General features: G+C 32.0%; 1 protein-coding gene across 2 annotated transcripts; it reads right to left on the reverse strand.

The window, feature by feature from the left end:
- Nucleotides 1-534: 534 nt before the first annotated feature.
- LOC115695970 (gibberellin 2-beta-dioxygenase 8) lies at nucleotides 535-19,526 on the reverse strand. 2 transcript variants are annotated; one of them, XM_030623084.2, is made up of 5 exons: nucleotides 19,234-19,526; nucleotides 18,768-18,831; nucleotides 16,375-16,992; nucleotides 1,536-1,863; nucleotides 535-1,246 (listed from the first exon to the last, which is right to left on the reverse strand). In XM_030623084.2, the coding sequence occupies exons 3-5, from the start codon at nucleotides 16,875-16,877 to the stop codon at nucleotides 983-985; spliced, it is 1,095 nt and encodes a 364-aa protein (XP_030478944.1). In that variant the 5' UTR covers nucleotides 16,878-16,992; nucleotides 18,768-18,831; nucleotides 19,234-19,526; the 3' UTR covers nucleotides 535-982. The 2 variants fall into 2 exon arrangements, with proteins under 2 accessions (XP_030478944.1, XP_030478943.1); XM_030623083.2 differs by having other exon boundaries at nucleotides 19,215-19,526.
- Between the last annotated feature and the right edge of the window lie 451 nt (nucleotides 19,527-19,977).

The raw sequence follows: 19,977 nt of genomic DNA on the forward strand, positions 1-19,977 counted from the left end.
ATATTTTATACTTAACTAACCTTCCATATGGATGAATCATAACATATTTTTATATAAATAATTTAAAATTTTATATTCATATTATCATATAAATTTTAAATATACTAATGAATTTTCTCTAATATTTAAAGAAAAAAATTAAATTGGAGATATAGAATCTAAGATTGAGATATATATTTGAGAATAACAGTAGTGACGAGTACGAGTGAGCGACGATGATCGATGACAAAGAATACGATACGGTGGTGATAACAAATTAAATATGGTGATGAAAGCGGATAAGATACAGTAATGAAAACAGATGAGATACAATAAAATACATTATAGGAACACCTTAATTTTTTTTTTCTACACCACTCTATTTATTTAATTTTATAACAAAATTTTTTAATATAATAAGTAGTTATTTTTTATTATAATACTAAAAAAATTCAATTTATCGCGCGAAAAGTAGCTATATTAACTAGTTGAATAATATTAGGTTTTATTTTATTGGTAATATTATTCTATATATACTATCAAAACAACCCTCAATAAAATGTAAATGGAACAATTATGGCCTCAATTAAGCCTTACAAAAAAGGTTCGATACATGTATGAGCCTCATCAAGTAGTTAATTTGCCCAAAAAAGTATATGATACTATGAGCCTCACTATGCCTCATCAAAAAAGCGTCATAATAATACTATGGGGAGCCATATTACATTATTGGCCAAAAAGCAGCCCTAATTATAGCATAGGGATTTTTTTTTTCCATCTATTCTAGATGACATATTTGTCAACCGGCAAACAAATTCACATCCTTATTAGGATTGATTATATAGATATATACTGTCAAGTCATTATTGCACATATAATATATATGCTGATCACTTATACACGTATATATAATACACACGCAAACCCAAGAAAAAATAATTATAGCAACTGCCGACTACTCCTGTAGGGATAGCGGCCAATAATTATTATGTGTCTCTCTTTATTAAGATATATATATTTTATTGATTATAGTTAGAAACCTTGGGAGGCCTACTTTATCACCGGTGTCTTGAACATCCTTTTGGATTTGACTTTTGTACTCTCTAAAAGTAAAGTCCCTATAAAGTGAGCTTTGTCTGTCGCTGCAACTCTCTATTCTTGCATCGTTGTTAGGGCAGTAAAAATATGCAGCCGAAAATCTTTCACTTCTACCACTGCTTGCCACCACCCTGTGCCTTATGCTTTTGTAAACCCCATTACTCAAGGCCTATATATTGATATATATATAAATATATGTATAGATCATCAGATTTCTATATTTCTATATGTATATGTAAAAATTAGTCAGTTATATATAAGTAAAGAAGCTATAGGCTGGTGCTGCATATACATCTGCCTGCCAAAAGGGAAAATGTGTTGTGTGGTAAGTATGATAAGTCTTCAAGAGTTTTTTATTTCCTTATTTCATTCGTTTGAAAGGAGAGTATCAATAGACAATCTCTATACATATTAGTAGGCTTTCATTTTGAGAAATTAAGAATTAGCTGTACGTATACCTGAAATAAGTCGCCAATATTGATAACAAGGGCTCTTGGATTAGGTTTAACGGCAACCCATCTTTCATCTTTAAATAACTGTAGGCCTCCAACATCGTCTTGGGAGACAACAGAGAGGAAATCACTATCAGTATGAGGGACGAGGCCAAACATTTGGAGATTGGAAGAGTATGGACATGGCGGATATCTGTTGAGCCGAACATAGCTTGAGTTTGGAGGACAGTTCTCTTCGAAATAGCTGCAACTCACCCCCAAATTCCCTGCTAGAATTCCAGCTAAGTTTTTAGCTAAACTGAATGCTTTATTTCCAAATTCTTCAATCGCTAATCTACAAAAATACAAAATGTATGGTCTGTCTTAAACCGCCAAACATAACTAATATTAAACACACGTACGTACACAATATTTGTATTTGTAACGTAACACATTGTATTCAACACGTACGTGTACTATATAGAGAAATGCTAAGGGATCTTCAAGTGACAAATATCATAAAAAAAGTGTCGTATTATTATAATATGGAGTGTTACATATTTTTATTTAATAAATAACTTAGGATACCGCTAACTAATTGAAAACCACAACATCAGCGTGGGCTTATTAGCCACCAAAATAACAATATACGTTTACGTATGGATACATATAAATATATCACACAAAGTGGGGCGGAGTAATTGAATGTGTGAACTAATTTGATTTAGTGTACAATAATTTTATAAATAAAATACATATATAAATTATAAAGAGTAGTAATATACGGAGGCCCAACTAAACAGTTAAGCTCCTGTCAAGCGCAGGAGCTCCACAGAGATGGGGGACGGGGCTCTGTTTGTTCACGTGGGCATGGGAGACGAGGCTTTATTTGTTCACGTGGGCACACTGTGGAAGCCCCGTGGTGCCTCGCTGGAATTCTCGTGCCACTTTTTGCCTTTTTGAATATCCTAGTTTTTATTTATGACTGGAATGAGAGTATTTTTTTTATCAATATTGCAAAGTTTTGATATCATCCTATTTTTATTTTATAGGTAAAAAAATAAAATTTGACCGTAATTTATACGAAATATTTTAAATATATGATTTATTAAGATTTTATTTATATCTTTATATATTAAAAGTGCCTATCTAACGGCATTTCTTGGTTTAACAGAATATACTTAAAAATAAAAGAATATTCTGTTAGCTTAGCCACATATCTCTCTAACTAACTTATCTTGGGAGAATATTAATAATTTTTTTTTAAAAAAAAAAAAAGAAAAGAAAAATATAGATATTTACCTTATATGTTTGTGATTATTTTTAGTTTTATTTTTAATTTTACCACCAAGAGGAGAAGGTTGAAAAATATTAGAATATGAAAATATTATTGGTGCTTATTAGTAATTTGCAAAGAATGTGAAAGTCTATAAATATATAGTTGTGTAGCTATTATTAGATATGAAATGAGATAATAGAGCTTTTTTCAATTAGAAGATTAATGTACATTTTACTATTAATAACATACATTATTATAACACAATTATGTTTTACTTACTAAATATACTGACACATATTTTATTTTTTGAAAACAAATCGTTCAAATAATTATACTATTTTAATTATTAATTAAAATAAAAAATTAAAATATTAAATAAAACTAACAGTACGTGGAAATAATATATATTTATATATACTTTATTAAAATTGTATTTATATGTTATTTACACCGTAAATAATTTATATGAATGTATCAAAGTTTTTTTGTTTGATGAATATCATATTTTTTCTTTTGGAATAATCATTTTTTGTTTAGGATTTTTGTTTTATTTTCTTTAATATACTTTTTGTTGTAAACAATAATTAGTATTTTTGCCCCCAAACTTTCAACTATAAAATTTGTTAAAAATTCTCATTAAACTATAACAATTACATAATTATGCCTTTTTTGTTAGATTTCTTTTCTTTTACGTTAAAAAATAATTTTTTTTATCCCCTAATTTGTCACCTACAAAATTTTGCCCTCCTTTATTGAAAATATTAATTTTAAATATTTATAATGTTCAATTAATTATGAGTAAATAATAAAAGTTCTTAAAAAACTTGACCAAAATATTAAATTAGTTAAAAAATATTAAATTTATTTAAGAAAACCTAAATTATTCCTAAACAATATATTTTCAAACTTTATTTTATTTATAAACATTTCTCTGAGAAAATCACACAAAAAATATTGAAAATCAAATAAATAATTTAAGCGAACTAAGACTTTTTTTTTTTTTAAAAAAAAAAAATTAAACTTATTTATATTTATAAATCATATATCTTAAAACTTCAATAAAAATATAAATAATTTTGAAAAAAAAAGCTAAAGAAATGTTATATTTATTATATAAATCTAGATTTTTGGAGAAAAAAAAATAAACTCAAGCTTGTTCCAGTAACATTTAATCTTTAATCATTAAAAATAATTTTTTTTAATGATCTAAAATGATATTTTAAGATTTACTAAAAAAAATATCGAATCTTTCTCATTTTTATTTTGAGGGGGTAAGATTTTATAGTTGTCAAACTTTAAGGGACAAGTTGTTAATTTACAAAGATATGTCAATATTTAAATGAATAATGGGATGAAACCTAACAGAATGAATAAATTTGTATAAATGTAAAAGTTTAGGGGAGATTCTAACTAGGGTAAATACCATTTTGGATCCTGTATTCTGCAAAAATTACCGATTGGACTATCTGTTTTGTTAAATGATAAAATGAAGCTTATATTTCAAAATGGTAAAAGTAGGACCCTGAGCTTAATTTCTTTTAACTTTTTTTAATATAACAAACTTGAAAATAATTCCTAACACGAACAAATACAGAAAAAGTAAACAGTTTTATCATAACACCTTTAGATCAGATTATTATTAAATTTTATTTTGACCAAAATCAGTTCAGGGTCCTATTTGTACTATTTTGAAAAATACAAGGTCTATTTTGTCATTTAACAAAAGAGAGGGTCCAATTAGTAAGTTTTGCAAAACACAGGGTTGAAAATGGTATTTACCCTTTTTAATAAGTTATATATTTTAAAGAGCGAAATAAGTATTGTCGTAAGTTTAGGAAGAAAAATTACTAATTATTCAAAAAAGAATTAGTTACAAGGATCATAAACTAACAGAGCTAATCTAGAAAGTTTAATTAGTTAAGTGGAAAAATAGAAAGACAAATATCTATTGAAAGGACCGGAATGTGACACTTAATTGGCATACGTAAATTTTTTTCCATAATTCTAAATATATGTAATAGCATACACTATTAGTATTAGAATACAGAAAGTATAAATTGTACATTATTCAATAAGAGAACAGAGTATATATGCATGGGATAACTCACGAGGAGTTAGTAACTAACACAATCGGGGACCACCTGTAATAATAAGCTAGTGTAACTAACCTATAACTAACTCTAACAACCAATATACATAACAAACTTCTAATACTCCCCCCAAGATGAGGTATAGAGATTTGTGACACTCATCTTGGACAATAAGAATTTGAATTATGTAGAAAAGAGAGCCTTTGTCATGATGTGTACAATATTGTGCTGAGAATGAATGTGTGAGAGTTTGATGCAGTTTTTGGTGACTTGTCCCAAAACAATGTGACAATCAATGTCAACATGTTTAGTACACTCATGGAAGAAAACATTCTTGAAGATGTGTATAGTAGCTTGGTTGTCACAGTAAAGGGTAGCAGGTTGTGAGTGTTTGATCCCAAAATCAAAGAGGATGTTGATGAACCATATATAGAATCTCGCAGGTGATGTTAGCTAGAGACCGACATTCAGCTTCAATAGAGGATTGTGACATTGTGGTCTGCTTCTTGGACTTCCATGAAATGAGAGACTGGACAATGAAGATGCAATATCTAGTAATGGATCGTCATGTATCAAGGAAATTACCCTAGTTTGCATCAGAGAAAGCTTTGAGATGAAAGAGTTGCTTTGCTAAGAGCTTTGAGTTGTTGTTTGAGTGAAAAGATAAGGAGCCTTCATATGTGGTTGTCTAGGGTAATTTAGGAATTGACTAAGTCTATTAAATACATAGGATATATCTGGTCTTGTTATGGTCAGAAAAGGAAGTTTACCAATTAGGCTTCTGTAAGAAATTGGATCAGAAATAGGGGGTCCAATATCCTTGCTGAGGTAAAGATTTTCTTCCATAGGTGTAGTAACAACCTTAAAACCTAAAAGACCAGTTCCAGTGAAGAGTTGTAAAGTGAATGGATGTTGGGACACAGAGATACCTGCTTTTGATCTGCCAATCTCAAGACCAAGGAAAAAATGTAGAGGGCCAAGATCTTTTAGTTGAAACTTGGAATTGAGAAAGGTTTTAAAAGCAGCAACATCTAGATTATTATTGCTTGTAATAACTATGTCATCGACATAGACTAATAGTACAAAGAAATTTGTTGGAGAGGCTCTATTAAACAATGAGTGATCATAGGCAGATTGAGAAAAGCCATGCTCGATTAAGGTCGTGCTCAATTTTGTAAACCATTGTCTAGATGCCTGTTTGAGGCCATAGAGACTTTTATGTAATTTTCACACTGGGTTTGGAGGAAGCTCCCCCTCATGCACCTATCCCTTAGGAAGAGACATAAACTTATTCATCGGGTTATCCATGTAAGAAGGCATCATCAATGTCTATTTTGTGAAGTGACCAATTGTTAATGGCAGTTAGAGCAAGGAACAATTTTAGGGTATTAAACTTTGCAATAGGTGCGAAAGTTTCACCATAGTCAATTCCATGTTATTACATATACCATTTTACTACTAAGGGTGCATGCTTTGTATCTTTCAACTTCATCTTTGGAATTGCATTTGATTTTCTAGGAGGCAAGGACAGAACAGTCCAAGTTTTATTCTCTTTAAGAGAAAAAAATTCTTTATCCATGGCATTCAGCCATTCAATTAATTGAGTAGCCTGTTTGTAAGATTTAGGCTCTAATTCAGTGTATGCATGTAAAATAGCATTTCGAAATGAAGTTGTAAACCTATCATAGTTGAGAAATTCAGTAAGGGAGTGAGCAACAGATGAATGGCATACATAGTCTTTGAGGTGAGGTGGTTTGCAAAACTTGTGTCCATGCTTTGGTGATTGGAAGCTGGACAAGTGATTATATTGCAACAGGTATGGGAACCGTGGTGTTGATATCATCTGGTAAAGGTGATGGCGGTGTTGGTGGTATTGTAGATGTAGGAGTCATCGTATTATCTATTGGAGTAGGAGTTGAATTAGATGGAATATCTGGAACATGATCTAGTGCAACAAGATTTGAAAGAGGTGGAATATCTGCAATGTGGTCTGGTGCAGTAGGATCTAAAGCAGATGGAATATCTGCAATGTGATCTGGTGAAAAAGGAAATAAATTCTCCATATATTGTATTGATAAAGAACCTTTGAGAGGAAATATGTTTTCATAGAAGATGACGTCTCTAGAATAGAAAATAGTGTTGGTAGAAATGTTAAGGAGGGTATAAGTTTTCATGCTGTTGGGATAGCCAATAGAAATACAAGCATGAGCTCTAATTGAAAATTTGTGCCTTTTGCTTAATAAGGAAGAGGCATAAGCTAGGTAGCCAAAGGTTCTTACATGGTCATAAATAGGGGTTTTGTTATGCAACAAATCAAAAAAGAGTTTTATGTTGAAGTAAAGGGATTGGAGTTCTATCTATGAGGTATACTGCTGCGTTTACTAAGTATGGCCAATAAACAAAGGCCATAGATGATTGAAAAGCCAAGGCTCGGGCCATATTTAAAATGTGTTACTGAATTTTATTGAGGTCTTTCAATACATTAATTGTAGATTTTGATACTTTTTTCAGTATAAAAAGAAGTAATATTAAGTTCTTTGGAATTATCACACCTTACTGCCTTGATATTGACAAAGTATCTGGTGTGAACCATGATATAAAGTTGAGGAATACTGTATGTACATCAGATTTTAATTTTAGCATATAAACCCAAGTAAACCGACTGTGATCATCAATAATTGTAAGGAAATATCAAAAATCTTCAATGCTACTAATATGAAAGGCCCCAAATGTCAAGATGAACTAAATTAAAACATAGTTGAGCAATATTTTGTTGGAAATTGAAAGGTAAGCTTTTTTGTTTAGCCAAATGACATATAGAACAAGGGGTGATATTAGTAGAAGTATTAAAATAAAACTTTTTATTGATGTTAGTTGTTGACATGGATGGATGTCCAAGTCTAGAATGCCAAAAAAAGGCAGTGTTACATGATTTATTACAATTTAAATTTATATCATAAGAGCTAGAAGAATTGGATGAAAGCAGCAAGAAGTAAAGATGACCAATCCTCTTAGCTGTCCCAATCTTCTTGTTCTGTGAACCCTGAAGAATGTGTTAGGGTTTATAATACACTTAAGAAATATATAAATCACAGATCTAAACATATTCCTAAAGTGCTTTAATAAAGAAAACCCTAAGTCATATAAATCTATAAAGCCTTTGCTAAATTAAAGAAGAAGATGATGATAAAAGATCAGCGGAAGCACTAACCTGAAGCCATTGTTGGAGATTGCAGAGAAGGTTTTGATCTTCCAAGAATACACTATTTTCTTAGGTATTTTCTCTGATGGGGAAGGAGAGAATACAGAAACCCTAGTGTTTCTTGGGGACCACTACCTATTTATAGAGTCATTTTAGAATAACTCTTGGGTATTTATAATTTGGCCCCTCAACAAATTATAAATTAACTTATGGTATCTACACATTATTTCCATGACAATTTAATACCCTTTTGATACCCATAACATAATTGGTCACTTAATTTTGTATCACACTTTATAATAGCATATACATTATACATATGTGCCCACATAGGATTTTTAATCCAACAATCTCCCACTTGGGCAACATATGTTACCTGATAAATGTATAACCTTATGAGCTCAAAATTTGCTATTATGTAAAGGTATTCACAACAATCTCGTCCATCAACTATACCCATATAGGATCAAAGCGATTTTCGTCATATCAATCATGACTAAACCCATCAATGGTCACATATACAAATATAGCCAAATGACATAGATCAATCATGGATGTGTAGCATGGAAATTACATGCAATGTGAACCGAACATGCCTATTTCCAACTGGTCCTCCTTAAACCAAAGTGAGGTCAAACTTAAACATAACAAAACAGAGTGGATAAACTGAAAACTTTATTTCTGATCAGAAAATAACCAAATACATAAATGTCTTAAACAAACATAAAGCAAAGAGAATACAAACTCCCACTAAATCATGATATCCTCAAGTAATACTACACCCATGTGAGCAGTGTGCTCATGAAAGACCTTGGGTGGTAATCCTTTTGTGAGCGGATCCGCTATCATGGAGTTTGTCCCAATATGCTCTATGGATATCTGTCCACTCTGCACTTTTTCTTTCACAACTAGGAACTTTATGTCAATATGCTTTGACTTGGATGAGCTCCTATTGTTCTTGGAATACAGCACTGCTGATTTATTGTCACGGAATATCTTAAGTGGTCTTTCAACATTCTCCAAAATACGCAGCCTAGTGACAAAGTTTCTCAGCCATATTCCCTGATTTGATGCCTCATAACACGCTACGAATTCAGCTGCCATAGTGGAAGAAGCTACAAGTGTCTGTTTGACACTTTTCCAGGATATAGCTCCTCCAGCTAACAAGAAAATGTAGCCTGATGTAGACCTTCTGCTATCTTGGCATCCAGCGAAATCAGAATCAGAATACCCTACGACCTCCAAATGATCTGATTTCCTGTATGTGAGCATGTAATCTTTTGTTCTCTGAAGATACCTCATAACCCTCTTGGCTGCTATCCAATGGTCCATACCAGGGTTGCTTAAATATCTGCCTAACATCCCAACAATGTACGCAATATCTGGACGCGTACATACTTGAAGATACATTAGACTTCCTGCAACTGATGCATAGGGAATCTTTTTCATTTCCTGAATTTCAAGGCTGCTTTTAGGGCATTGTCTAAGACTGAATTTGTCTCCTTTAGCGACAGGGGTATCACCTGGTCTACAATCTTGCATGCCAAATCTTTTGAGTACTTTATCGATATAGCTCTTTTGTGATAATCCAAGAATACCCCGAGAACGATCTCGACGTATTTGAATTCCTAATACAAAAGAGGCGTCACCAAGATCTTTCATCTCAAATTGCTTAGATAAAAATCTCTTGGTTTCGTGCAATAAGCCTATATCATTAGTGGCAAGCAATATGTCATCGACATATAGAACCAGAAATATGTATTTACTCCCACTGAACTTGTGATATACACAATCATCAATAATATTCATCTCAAAACCAAATGAGATAATTACTTGATGAAACTTGTGATACCATTGACGAGAAGCTTGCTTGAGTCCATAGATGGATTTCTTTAATTTGCAAACCATATTCTTTGGGTCACCAACCACAAAGTTTTCTGGTTGCTCCATATAAATTGTCTCATCAATGTCGCCATTGAGAAACGCTGTTTTAACATCCATCTGATGTAACTCAAGGTCAAAATGAGCAACAAGTGCCAATATAATCCTAAAAGAGTCTTTCGATGAAACCGGAGAGAAAGTCTCTGTATAATCAATGCCTTGTTTCTGAGTATAGCCTTTTGCTACAAGACGTGCCTTAAATCTCACCACATTACCATATTCATCCTTCTTGGTTTTAAGTATCCACTTACAACCAATTGGTTTTACACCTTCTGGTAATGGGACAACTTCCCAAACTTTATTGTCTTGCATAGACTTATTCTCTTCATCCATGGCATCAATCCACTTTTGAGAGTTAGAACTTTTCATGGCCTGATGCAAGTTGATTGGATCATCTTCCATCATTCCAATTTCATCCTCATGTTCTTGAAGAAATACAAAATAGTCATCTGAAATAGCATTTCTTCTCTCTCTTGTGGACCTCCTTAATGGCTCTTGTTCTTTGAGGGTGTTGAATTTGTTCTTCTGGAACAATAGCCTCATTTTGATTTGGGAGTTGTTCAACATTATCTTGTTGAGGTTCCGGATTCATTTCTTGATCAATGACAGGTGTGGAAGCCTGAACATTGTCTAAAATGATAATAGGAACTGAGTTTGAATTCAATTCCTCCTCAAAAACAATGTCTCTAACCTTATTTCTCCCCCCAAATTCAACATCCTCAAAAAATGTTGCAGTTCCCGTCTCAAATATATTTCGACGATTGGGATCATAAAACTTATAGCCCCTAGATCGCTCGGTAATAACCAATAAAGTAGCAGCTAACTGTTTTGGAGTCCAATTTATTTTCATGTGGCCTATAAGGCCTTGCCTCAGCTGGACATCCCCAAATGTGGAAATGCTTTAGACTAGGCTTTCGACCTGTCCAAAGCTCATAAGGTGTTTTTGCAACTGCTTTACTTGGTACTCTATTCAGAATGTAAGCTGCTGTCTTTAATGCTTCTCCCCGTAGGACTCGGGTAAGGTAGAATGAGCGATCATGCTCCTTACCATATCCTTAAGAGTCCTATTTCGTCTCTCGGCAACACCATTCATGCTAGGTGATCCCGGCATGGTGTACCTGTGGGACAATACCACATTCCTCTAGGAATTTAGCAAATGGTCCTGGACGTTGTTCACCTGAGCCATCATATCTACCGTAGTACTCACCACCACGATCAGATTTGACGTTCTTAATCCTTTTGTTGAGTTGATTCTCAACTTCAGCTTTGTAAGCTTTGAACACGTCCACAGACTGAGATTTTTCATGAATGAGATATAGGTACCCATAACGTGAGTAATCGTCTATGAATGATATAAAATATTGTTGACCATTCCAAGATGCCGTAGGGAATGGCCCACAAATATCTGTGTGAATCAATTCTAAGACTTCTGAAGCTCTATTGGCACCTAATCTCTTAGTTTTGGTCTGTTTTCCCTTGATACAATCTACACAGACATTGAAATCTGTGAAGTCAAGAGACTCTAAAATGTCATCAGACACAAGACGCTCAATTCTACCTCCTGAGATATGACCTAAGCGTTTATGCCATAATGACGCTGAATTTTCTTTATTTAATTTGCGTTTAGTACCTCGTGATTCTACATGCAAGGTTTCATTATAGGATGCAATTGTTTCTAACAAATAAAGATTGTCATAAGTGTTCAAATAACCAGTTCCAATAATATTTGAATTTAAAGACAAAGTAAACTGATTGTTTCCAAATGAACAACAATATCCAAATTTGTCCAACAAAGAAACAGAAACTAAATTCCGTCTAAAAGACGGCACAACAAAAGTGTCTTTCAAATCCAAATAAGAACCAGTTCCTAATAACAATCTGAAATGCCCAATTGCTTCCACTTCCACCGATTGACCATCGCCCACAAAGATGTATCTTTCACCATCACTTGGCTTTCGGTAGCTCAGGCAACCCTGCATAGAAACACTTATGTGAGTAGTAGCACCAGAATCTATCCACCAAGTGTTTCTAGGTACTGAAACTAAATTAACCTCAGAACAGACCAAAGCAAGATTACTACCTTTCTTTACACGCCATGCGTGATATTTGGCACAATCTTTCTTCACATGTCCAGGTTGGTCACAAAAGAAACAACCCTTAGAATCTTGTTGTTGTTTCTTTTGAACTGGACCCTTAGCAGCTTCATTCTCAAATTTCCTTTTCTTGCCCTTATCCTTAGGGGTAGTGGCCAAATGAGCACTTTCGGTTTTGTCCTTTTTCAACCTTTCTTCCTCTTGCACACAATGAGAAATAAGCTCGTTGAGAGTCCATTTCTCTTTTTGACAGTTGTAACTAATTTTAAATTGGTTAAACTGTGGAGGAAGCGTTAACAAAACCATGAGTACAAGTACATCATCTGAAAGCTCAATCTTAAGTGTCCTTAATCTTGAGACAATATGATGCATTTCCATAATGTACTCCCTTACATTTCCTTGACCCTTATACTTCATGTTCATTAAAGAACCAAGAAGTGTTGTCATTTCAACCTTATCGTTTTTAGCAAAACGTTCCTCAATTTGTTCAAGGAAATTCTTAGCCATAGTAACCCCTTCGGATTCTGTGCCCCAAAAGGCTTCTGGAATGCTGTGTTTCATAATCATTAGACTCATGCGATTTGAACGATCCCACCTCTCAAATTCCCTTTTATCATCATGGGAACTTTCCTTAGTGAGAGGTGCAGGTTGTTCATTCCTTAGTGCATGGTCCAAATCCATACATCCCAGAACTATAAGTAGGTTCCTTTTCCAATCCTTGAAATTGGTCCCATTAAGCATGGGAATAGAATTAATGTTAGCAGATATTGAAGCGACGAGAAGATGAACTAGCTGAATATAGAACAAATAAAACAAGCTCACATTAATATGCATAATTAAACAATAAATTCAAAATTTGGTTAATCCCATCTCAAGATACCAAACACACATTAATATCAAGTCTTTGGACAGTAATATTAACTGTAAGCGGCACTCTTGGTGTAGCAATCAAATATTGACAATAAAACTGTGTCAAACAATAGATTAATCTTTGGACTAACGTATTGCTCACACAAAATACCTTATAATTGTCACACATTTATCGCCACAGGTATGTTTGAAATCTAGCAAAATATTCACTTACCTTTGGGCTAGTCAATATAAGCATCAATTACAAACACACAACCAACCTAATATTTAAATAAATTAATCTACACAAAAGAGGTCACTTTGGCGACGTATTGTTTTAATTAATTTATTCAAAATATTAGTCCTAAACCAACACCAAAATTTGAATTAAATTGTTTGCACCAAAATATATATTTACCAAACTATACTGTAACATATATATATAGCACAAAAATAATATATATATATATATAAATATGCCTAAAATCTTATATCATAATAGTACTGAAGCCATCACATTTCATTAAAATAAAGAAACAAAAAACAAGCCCATTACATATATACTGTACGAATGATATCAACAATTACAGAAGTCAAACGGAACCCATACTAAATATATACAGGAATCAAAATAGTATATATATATATCAATGAAATCCACTAACATCAATCAAAAGATGAATATACAAATAAACATACTTTGACCGAAACAACAAACCGACTGAAGTCATATATCGATGACACATTCAATTCAATGATACATAACACCAATCGAAATATATATATTCATAAATCAAAAATTTTCACGCCAAAAATCAACCAAAGATTCAATATAAATATACATTGAAACTAAAGCCCAAAATATTATTCAAACAAAAATCAAAACCCTAATTTTTAAAATCCCCAAAATTTCATAAACAAAATCAGCAGATCTTCAATTAATTCAACAAAGGTAGCTCTGGTACCACTTGTTAGGGTTTATAATACACTTAAGAAATATATAAATCACAGATCTAAACATATTCGTAAAGTGCTTTAATAAAGAAAACCCTAAGTCATATAAATCTATAAAGCCTTTGCTAAATTAAAGAAGAAGATGATGATAAAAGATCAGCGGAAGCACTAACCTGAAGCCATTGTTGGAGATTGCAGAGAAGGTTTTGATCTTCCAAGAATACACTATTTTCTTAGGTATTTTCTCTGATGGGGAAGGAGAGAATACAGAAACCCTAGTGTTTCTTGGGGACCACTACCTATTTATAGAGTCATTTTAGAATAACTCTTGGGTATTTATAATTTGGCCCCTCAACAAATTATAAATTAACTTATGGTATCTACACATTATTTCCATGACAATTTAATACCCTTTTGATACCCATAACATAATTGGTCACTTAATTTTGTATCACACTTTATAATAGCATATACATTATACATATGTGCCCACATAGGATTTTTAATCCAACAGAATGCAGCAATTGTGAGTGAAAAAATATGCTATTTGTAAGAATGGTGAGGAAGCTTGGAACATTGAAAAGATTGAAATAAAAATTTGGAACATAGAGTACATTTTGTAGACAAAGATTATTTGAAAATATAATGTTTCCTTATTTGTGAACTGTTATCTTAGTACCATTTGGGAGAAAATCAAAATTAGCAATTACAACATCATGTAAACTAGTAAAAATGGAGATGTTATAACAAATATATGGTGTGTGGCACCACTGTCAATAATTCATAAACTGGAAGAGTTATGAGAATTACTAGATATATTTGATGCAAAAAGTAGAGATGCATTAGAAGTAGAAGTAGTTGGTTGCAATTTTTGGCTGAGTAAAGATATGAGTGTCTGAATATTTTCATGTTTGTTTCAATTGGCCACCAATTGATCAATAGATGTAGAAGCCCTGTGAGCAACTGGTTGATTCTCTAACAATCTTTTGTTCCCATATCCAGGAAGAAAACCAACAAATGATCATGTTTGTGACAGTTTGAACAATAAAACCTCATTTTCTTATTGCATCCAATGTTTGTATTATATGCTGATGCCAAGGGATTTTGGGCAAGAGCAACAGAGGAATTTGGTTGTTGGACAGATGCAATAAGAGGAATATGAGGGTTCTTAAGTTTCCTCTATCGTTCTTCATGTTTAATCATGGAGAATAATTTGGATAGGGAAGGGAAAGGTTCAATGAGAAGAATTGGAGCTCGAACAGAAAAGAAAGATTCATTCAATCTTGTGAGAAATTATAGAACTTGTTGTTTGTTTAAAAAAGTCAAGTTACCAGTAGAAGTAGCACAAGTACATGGGATTCTTGGTCTAAGTTCTTCAATCTCATCCCACATACATTTGAGTTCAGTAAAGTAAGAACTTACAAAGTCTTCTCCTTAGCGTAAGGTGATCAAGGTTTCACGAAGCTCAAAAATTTGAGGTCCATTACCTTAATCAAATCTTGAATGAAGCTCGGTCCACATTTCAGTAACTGTGTCAAGAAACATAACGCTACTTTTGATCTCAAATGTCACAGAGTGAAGAATCCAGGACATAACCATTTGATTGCAGCGAAGACAGTGATTGTAAAAGGGCCTTTGAGGAAGACGGTCTTGTTCCTAGCACCAACAGAAAGTTTCAAATCACGATGCCATGGCTGGAAGTTATGATTTGACAAAGGAGGAGTGACCAAGATCAGACCAAGATGATCACAGGAGCTAAGAAAATATGGACTAGAGTTATCTTCATGTGCATGCCGAGGAATGGGAAGAAGATTCTAATGTTGATGTTCTCTAGAGGGATTAAAAATTTGAGGAATGATTGGTGTGTCAATTGAAGGAGCATCTGGAATGGAAGAATAAGAAGTATGCGACGGAGGAGTTCTACCGGAATTCCTAGAACCAGTAGCTCGTGTCCTGATCATGGTGGAACAATGGTAGAAATCTTTTCGAGAGAGAGAGAGAGAGGAGGAAAAGCTTAAACGTCTAATACCATATTAGAATGTAGAAAGTCTAAACTGTATTACTCAATAAGTGAACATAGTATATATACAGGGGCTAACTCATGAGGAGTTAGCAACTAACACAACCGAGAACCATCTGTAATAACAACCCAATGTAGTTAACCTATAACTCACTCTAACAACCAATATACATAACAGACTTTTAATAATTAACCCCCTTAACAACAATTAGTAATATATAATATTTAATGGTTTTTACTAAAACATAGATAATTAACAAATAGATTAATAAACCAAATTAAAATAAATACCCATGTAATATAGAGCGCACGATAATAGATAGTAATATAACATGCAGTATAATTACTGGTTGGTGGATATTTATAGAAATATAACTGAGATATCGATCGATATATATTAAATGAAATATGTTGATATGTACGTATTAATGCTCGTACCTGAGGCTGTTGTGTTGTATATTATCCATTTTTGAAATATCTGTGAGAGATATATGAATGGCTTCTGACCAAGAAAGCTGGTTGAGGGAAGTAGCTTTGGGATTCCCCCAACGGTAACTATTTGGTGATAAGTTGAGAACATTTTTGTGAGACTTTTGATGGAAAGGCTGATGAAACACCATCTTTTGCTCGTATTTGATGCACTTTAAAACTTGTTCTGGAATCCCATGATTCACAACTTCGAAGAAACCCCAATTCCTGGCAGCATCAACAATCTCCTTCACTACCACCTCCTCATTATTTTTTTTATTATTATTATTGCAGTATTGGTCATCACGACTAGTACTGGTCTCCATGAAAAGATGGCTAAGATCGATCACTGGTAGTTCATATTCCTCAACCATCAAATTATTAGGGTTTTGATGACCATTGTCAGTAATAGAGCTAATGGAATCTTGGAAGATGGCCTTGTACGTTTCTTGAAATGGAGGATCAAAATCCATACGAATCAATTATATATGATAATTATGGATTATTGAGTAATGTTATGTTGATCTGATGAATATTTGAAATTATGACCTAGCTAGCTTGGTGGTCGTCAAAGGGGATAACTATAACCTGTGAAAAATTATAGACTGTGATATGTAATTGCTATATATATATATGTAAATATTGATTTGTAGTTGAATGAAGCAAGCTAAGTAGACCTTATTTCAGATCATGGCATATCTTATATGTATGATATAATTTATAAATTATTGTGCTTATAAAAGATCATAAATAATTGAAAGTAAACAAGGTGGATTACATGCATGATTTTAGAAGTGCTTAAATATAACTCCTATGAACCTACTTTCTCATTCAAAAGAATTCAGTAAATGTCAATTGAAGTGATTTTATTGACATTATTGGGTTTCGATATAGTTTAGAAATATTATGTTCTAGACACACAAAAAGGACTTACTGCTTTCATTTCAATTTATAATATTTAATCAAATATAAATCTGATTTCATGTCAAAATTTTAACGTGTTTTTTTTTTTTCATTCCTATGTTTGAACAACTGCATTTTCAAATTTTAAGGTCAAATTTAGTTTGGAAGCAATGAAATAGAATGACACGGAAATAATTTATATTTTATTACTTTTTTTAGCTGTATATTAAAGTATCGAAATAGTCTTTCATCTATTTTAGTAGAATATATAATTATTCTATTTTAAAATAGAAAAAATAGTCATTCCAAGAAAAAATTTAATAATTGTTTTTAAGTTTAATTTAATTTTCATTTCATTTATATATTTTTATTCTCAATTTTATTCTTATATTTTACATTCATTCTAAATTCCACCTAAGTTGTTGTTGGAGGAAGGAATTTGAGCTTTGTTAAATCATTTCTAATAATTTTCTAAGAGCCATTCTGTTAATGTGTGTATAATGACGTACAATAAATATTTGAAACTTGGGAGGGTGTGGTTAATTTTAGTACAAATAATTAGTTATTGTTGCTTAGGAATGTGCTATACTATAATTTTGATCAAAATTACATTAGAAAGAAAACCTCTTATGTATCGTGTTCACATCATGATCACTTTCTTCTATTGTGTGTGGCGAAGACATGCATGGTAATTTTATTTTGTTAGTTTAATTATTATTTCCTTTATCTTGTAATTCTACATGCATGTAGCAAAGACATAATTAGATTTTGATCAATGCCAATTCATTTCGCTTTTTATTTCATTTAATGCCAGCATAGATGCCGTAGACATTAGCTTGTCTTTGGTATATATTTGTTAGTGACTGGATGAGTAAGCCTCATAACATGCAGGTACTCTGGTACATTATTCTCTTATTTTTCTTTCTTTGAGATGTTTCCAGATTGTGATGGTGGTGGTGAAGCTTAAACTCAAACATGCTCGCTCAGTTTCTATTCTTGATTTAGTTGTTTTATTGTTTTTTATATAGGCTGCGTTTAGTAACATATTTTTAATCAATTTTTAGTTTTTAAAATTAGAAAAGTAAAAATATTTTTCAAAATCATGTTTTATTAAACTATTTTTATTTTTTAATTTTTTAATTAAGAATCTAAATTTTAAAAATAAAAAAAAAATCACTTTCAAAATTTTTTTAAATAGTATTTTTTTAATTAATATTTTAAATTACGACACCCAACTTAAATCTTAGAAATCTAAAGTAAACCCACCCCAACTTGGAACTGCCCCGATCCTGACCTCTTGGACCACCTAAATAAAATTAATAAATAAAAATGGAAATAATATTTACAAAATACAGTTGTTTTTGTATTTTAAAATTGAAAATTTCAAAGTATAATTAAAATTTATGGCTTAGTTGAGAGCTAAGGAAACAATAGTGGGTTTTTGTCAGTTGAGTGCTGACCTAAAATTTGCGAGATCCCTCAACACACCTATGCCAGTACTGGTACATATGCGTCAGTCGATAGCTGCACAAACATTCAAGTTTTGCGTTAGCTCCCAACTAATCTGAATCAACAAGTTTTTCCGTCAACTCTCAACGCAAGAACTCTCAAAAGTTGAGATACATGAATTTGCATTACATGAACAAGTGATGCAAACCACGAGTTTACATGATCAGTATACTTTTTTGTATATTAATGTAGTGCATTAAAAAAACAAAAAAATGTAGTGAAATTTTCCCACGGTAATACGTCTTTTAAGGCCGAACGTATATAAGGATTTTTCCAGATGTGCTTATACAAAAAATATGTTAATGTCTAGAAGATCTAAGCAACTGTACTTCTCAAATATATACCAAAAATGTATTGTAGACGTAACTCAATAATAGTTTAGTGATGAAAAATAGTACCTAAATTGATGAAGCTTACCAGCACTGTGATAGTATACGAACTAAGAAAACTTAATCAAAGAAGTACGTATGTACGTACTTTAAAGCCAAAAATTTGTATGTAATTGCAACTCATTTTCAGTATTTCCTTATGGAGAACTTATACGAACTGGCTTTTGAACTGAAGCATATGTAATAGAAATTGCTGTTTGAAAAAAAGTATAATTGATAATAAAGATATAAGATCTACTTATTATTTTTTATTTTTTTTGAGGGAAATATATAATTGAAAGAACAACATATGTGTGTCTCCAAAACTAAATGGAAAGTGTTAAGTCATCCGTAAGGTGTAATCACACTTATATAGAGAGGCCATGCGGATTTCAAAGTTGGGTGAGACTATGATCGATTGAGAATCTATGGTTCAAAAGGGGAACACGCGTTTGAAGATTTCATCAGATAAAATATTATTAAGCGAGAAAAACACATAGATACAATTTTTAAAAAAATATATACTCATAAAGGAAAATGAATAAGGTGGTTGTCTAAGCACAAAATATCAAATTATAGTATAATTTAATACTATGTCTCACACTTTTAAATTTAATAAATAATATAAGAAACGATTAGCTATTTATAACGTGCCACTTAATATCGAGCACTTTAAAACATCTAATAACAATGCTCGAATATAAATATGCAAATTAAGATTAAAATTTGAGATATATTTACAAAAATATAGGAAAATAAATAGAAATTTTGATGTATATAACATGTAAAGTTA

This window comes from Cannabis sativa, chromosome 6 (assembly GCF_029168945.1).
Source record: "Cannabis sativa cultivar Pink pepper isolate KNU-18-1 chromosome 6, ASM2916894v1, whole genome shotgun sequence".
NCBI classification, from domain to species: Eukaryota; Viridiplantae; Streptophyta; class Magnoliopsida; order Rosales; family Cannabaceae; genus Cannabis; species Cannabis sativa.

Coding starts and splice junctions, on each gene's coding strand:
- LOC115695970 (XM_030623084.2), bottom strand. CDS start 16,877: ATGGATTTTGATCCTCCATTTCAAGAAACGTACAAGGCCATCTTCCAA. Junction 1,864..16,374: donor ATACAACACAACAGCCTCAG/GTACGAGCATTA, acceptor GTATTTTTGTAG/ATTAGCGATTGAAGAATTTG. Junction 1,247..1,535: donor ATATTGGCGACTTATTTCAG/GTATACGTACAG, acceptor ATCAATATATAG/GCCTTGAGTAATGGGGTTTA.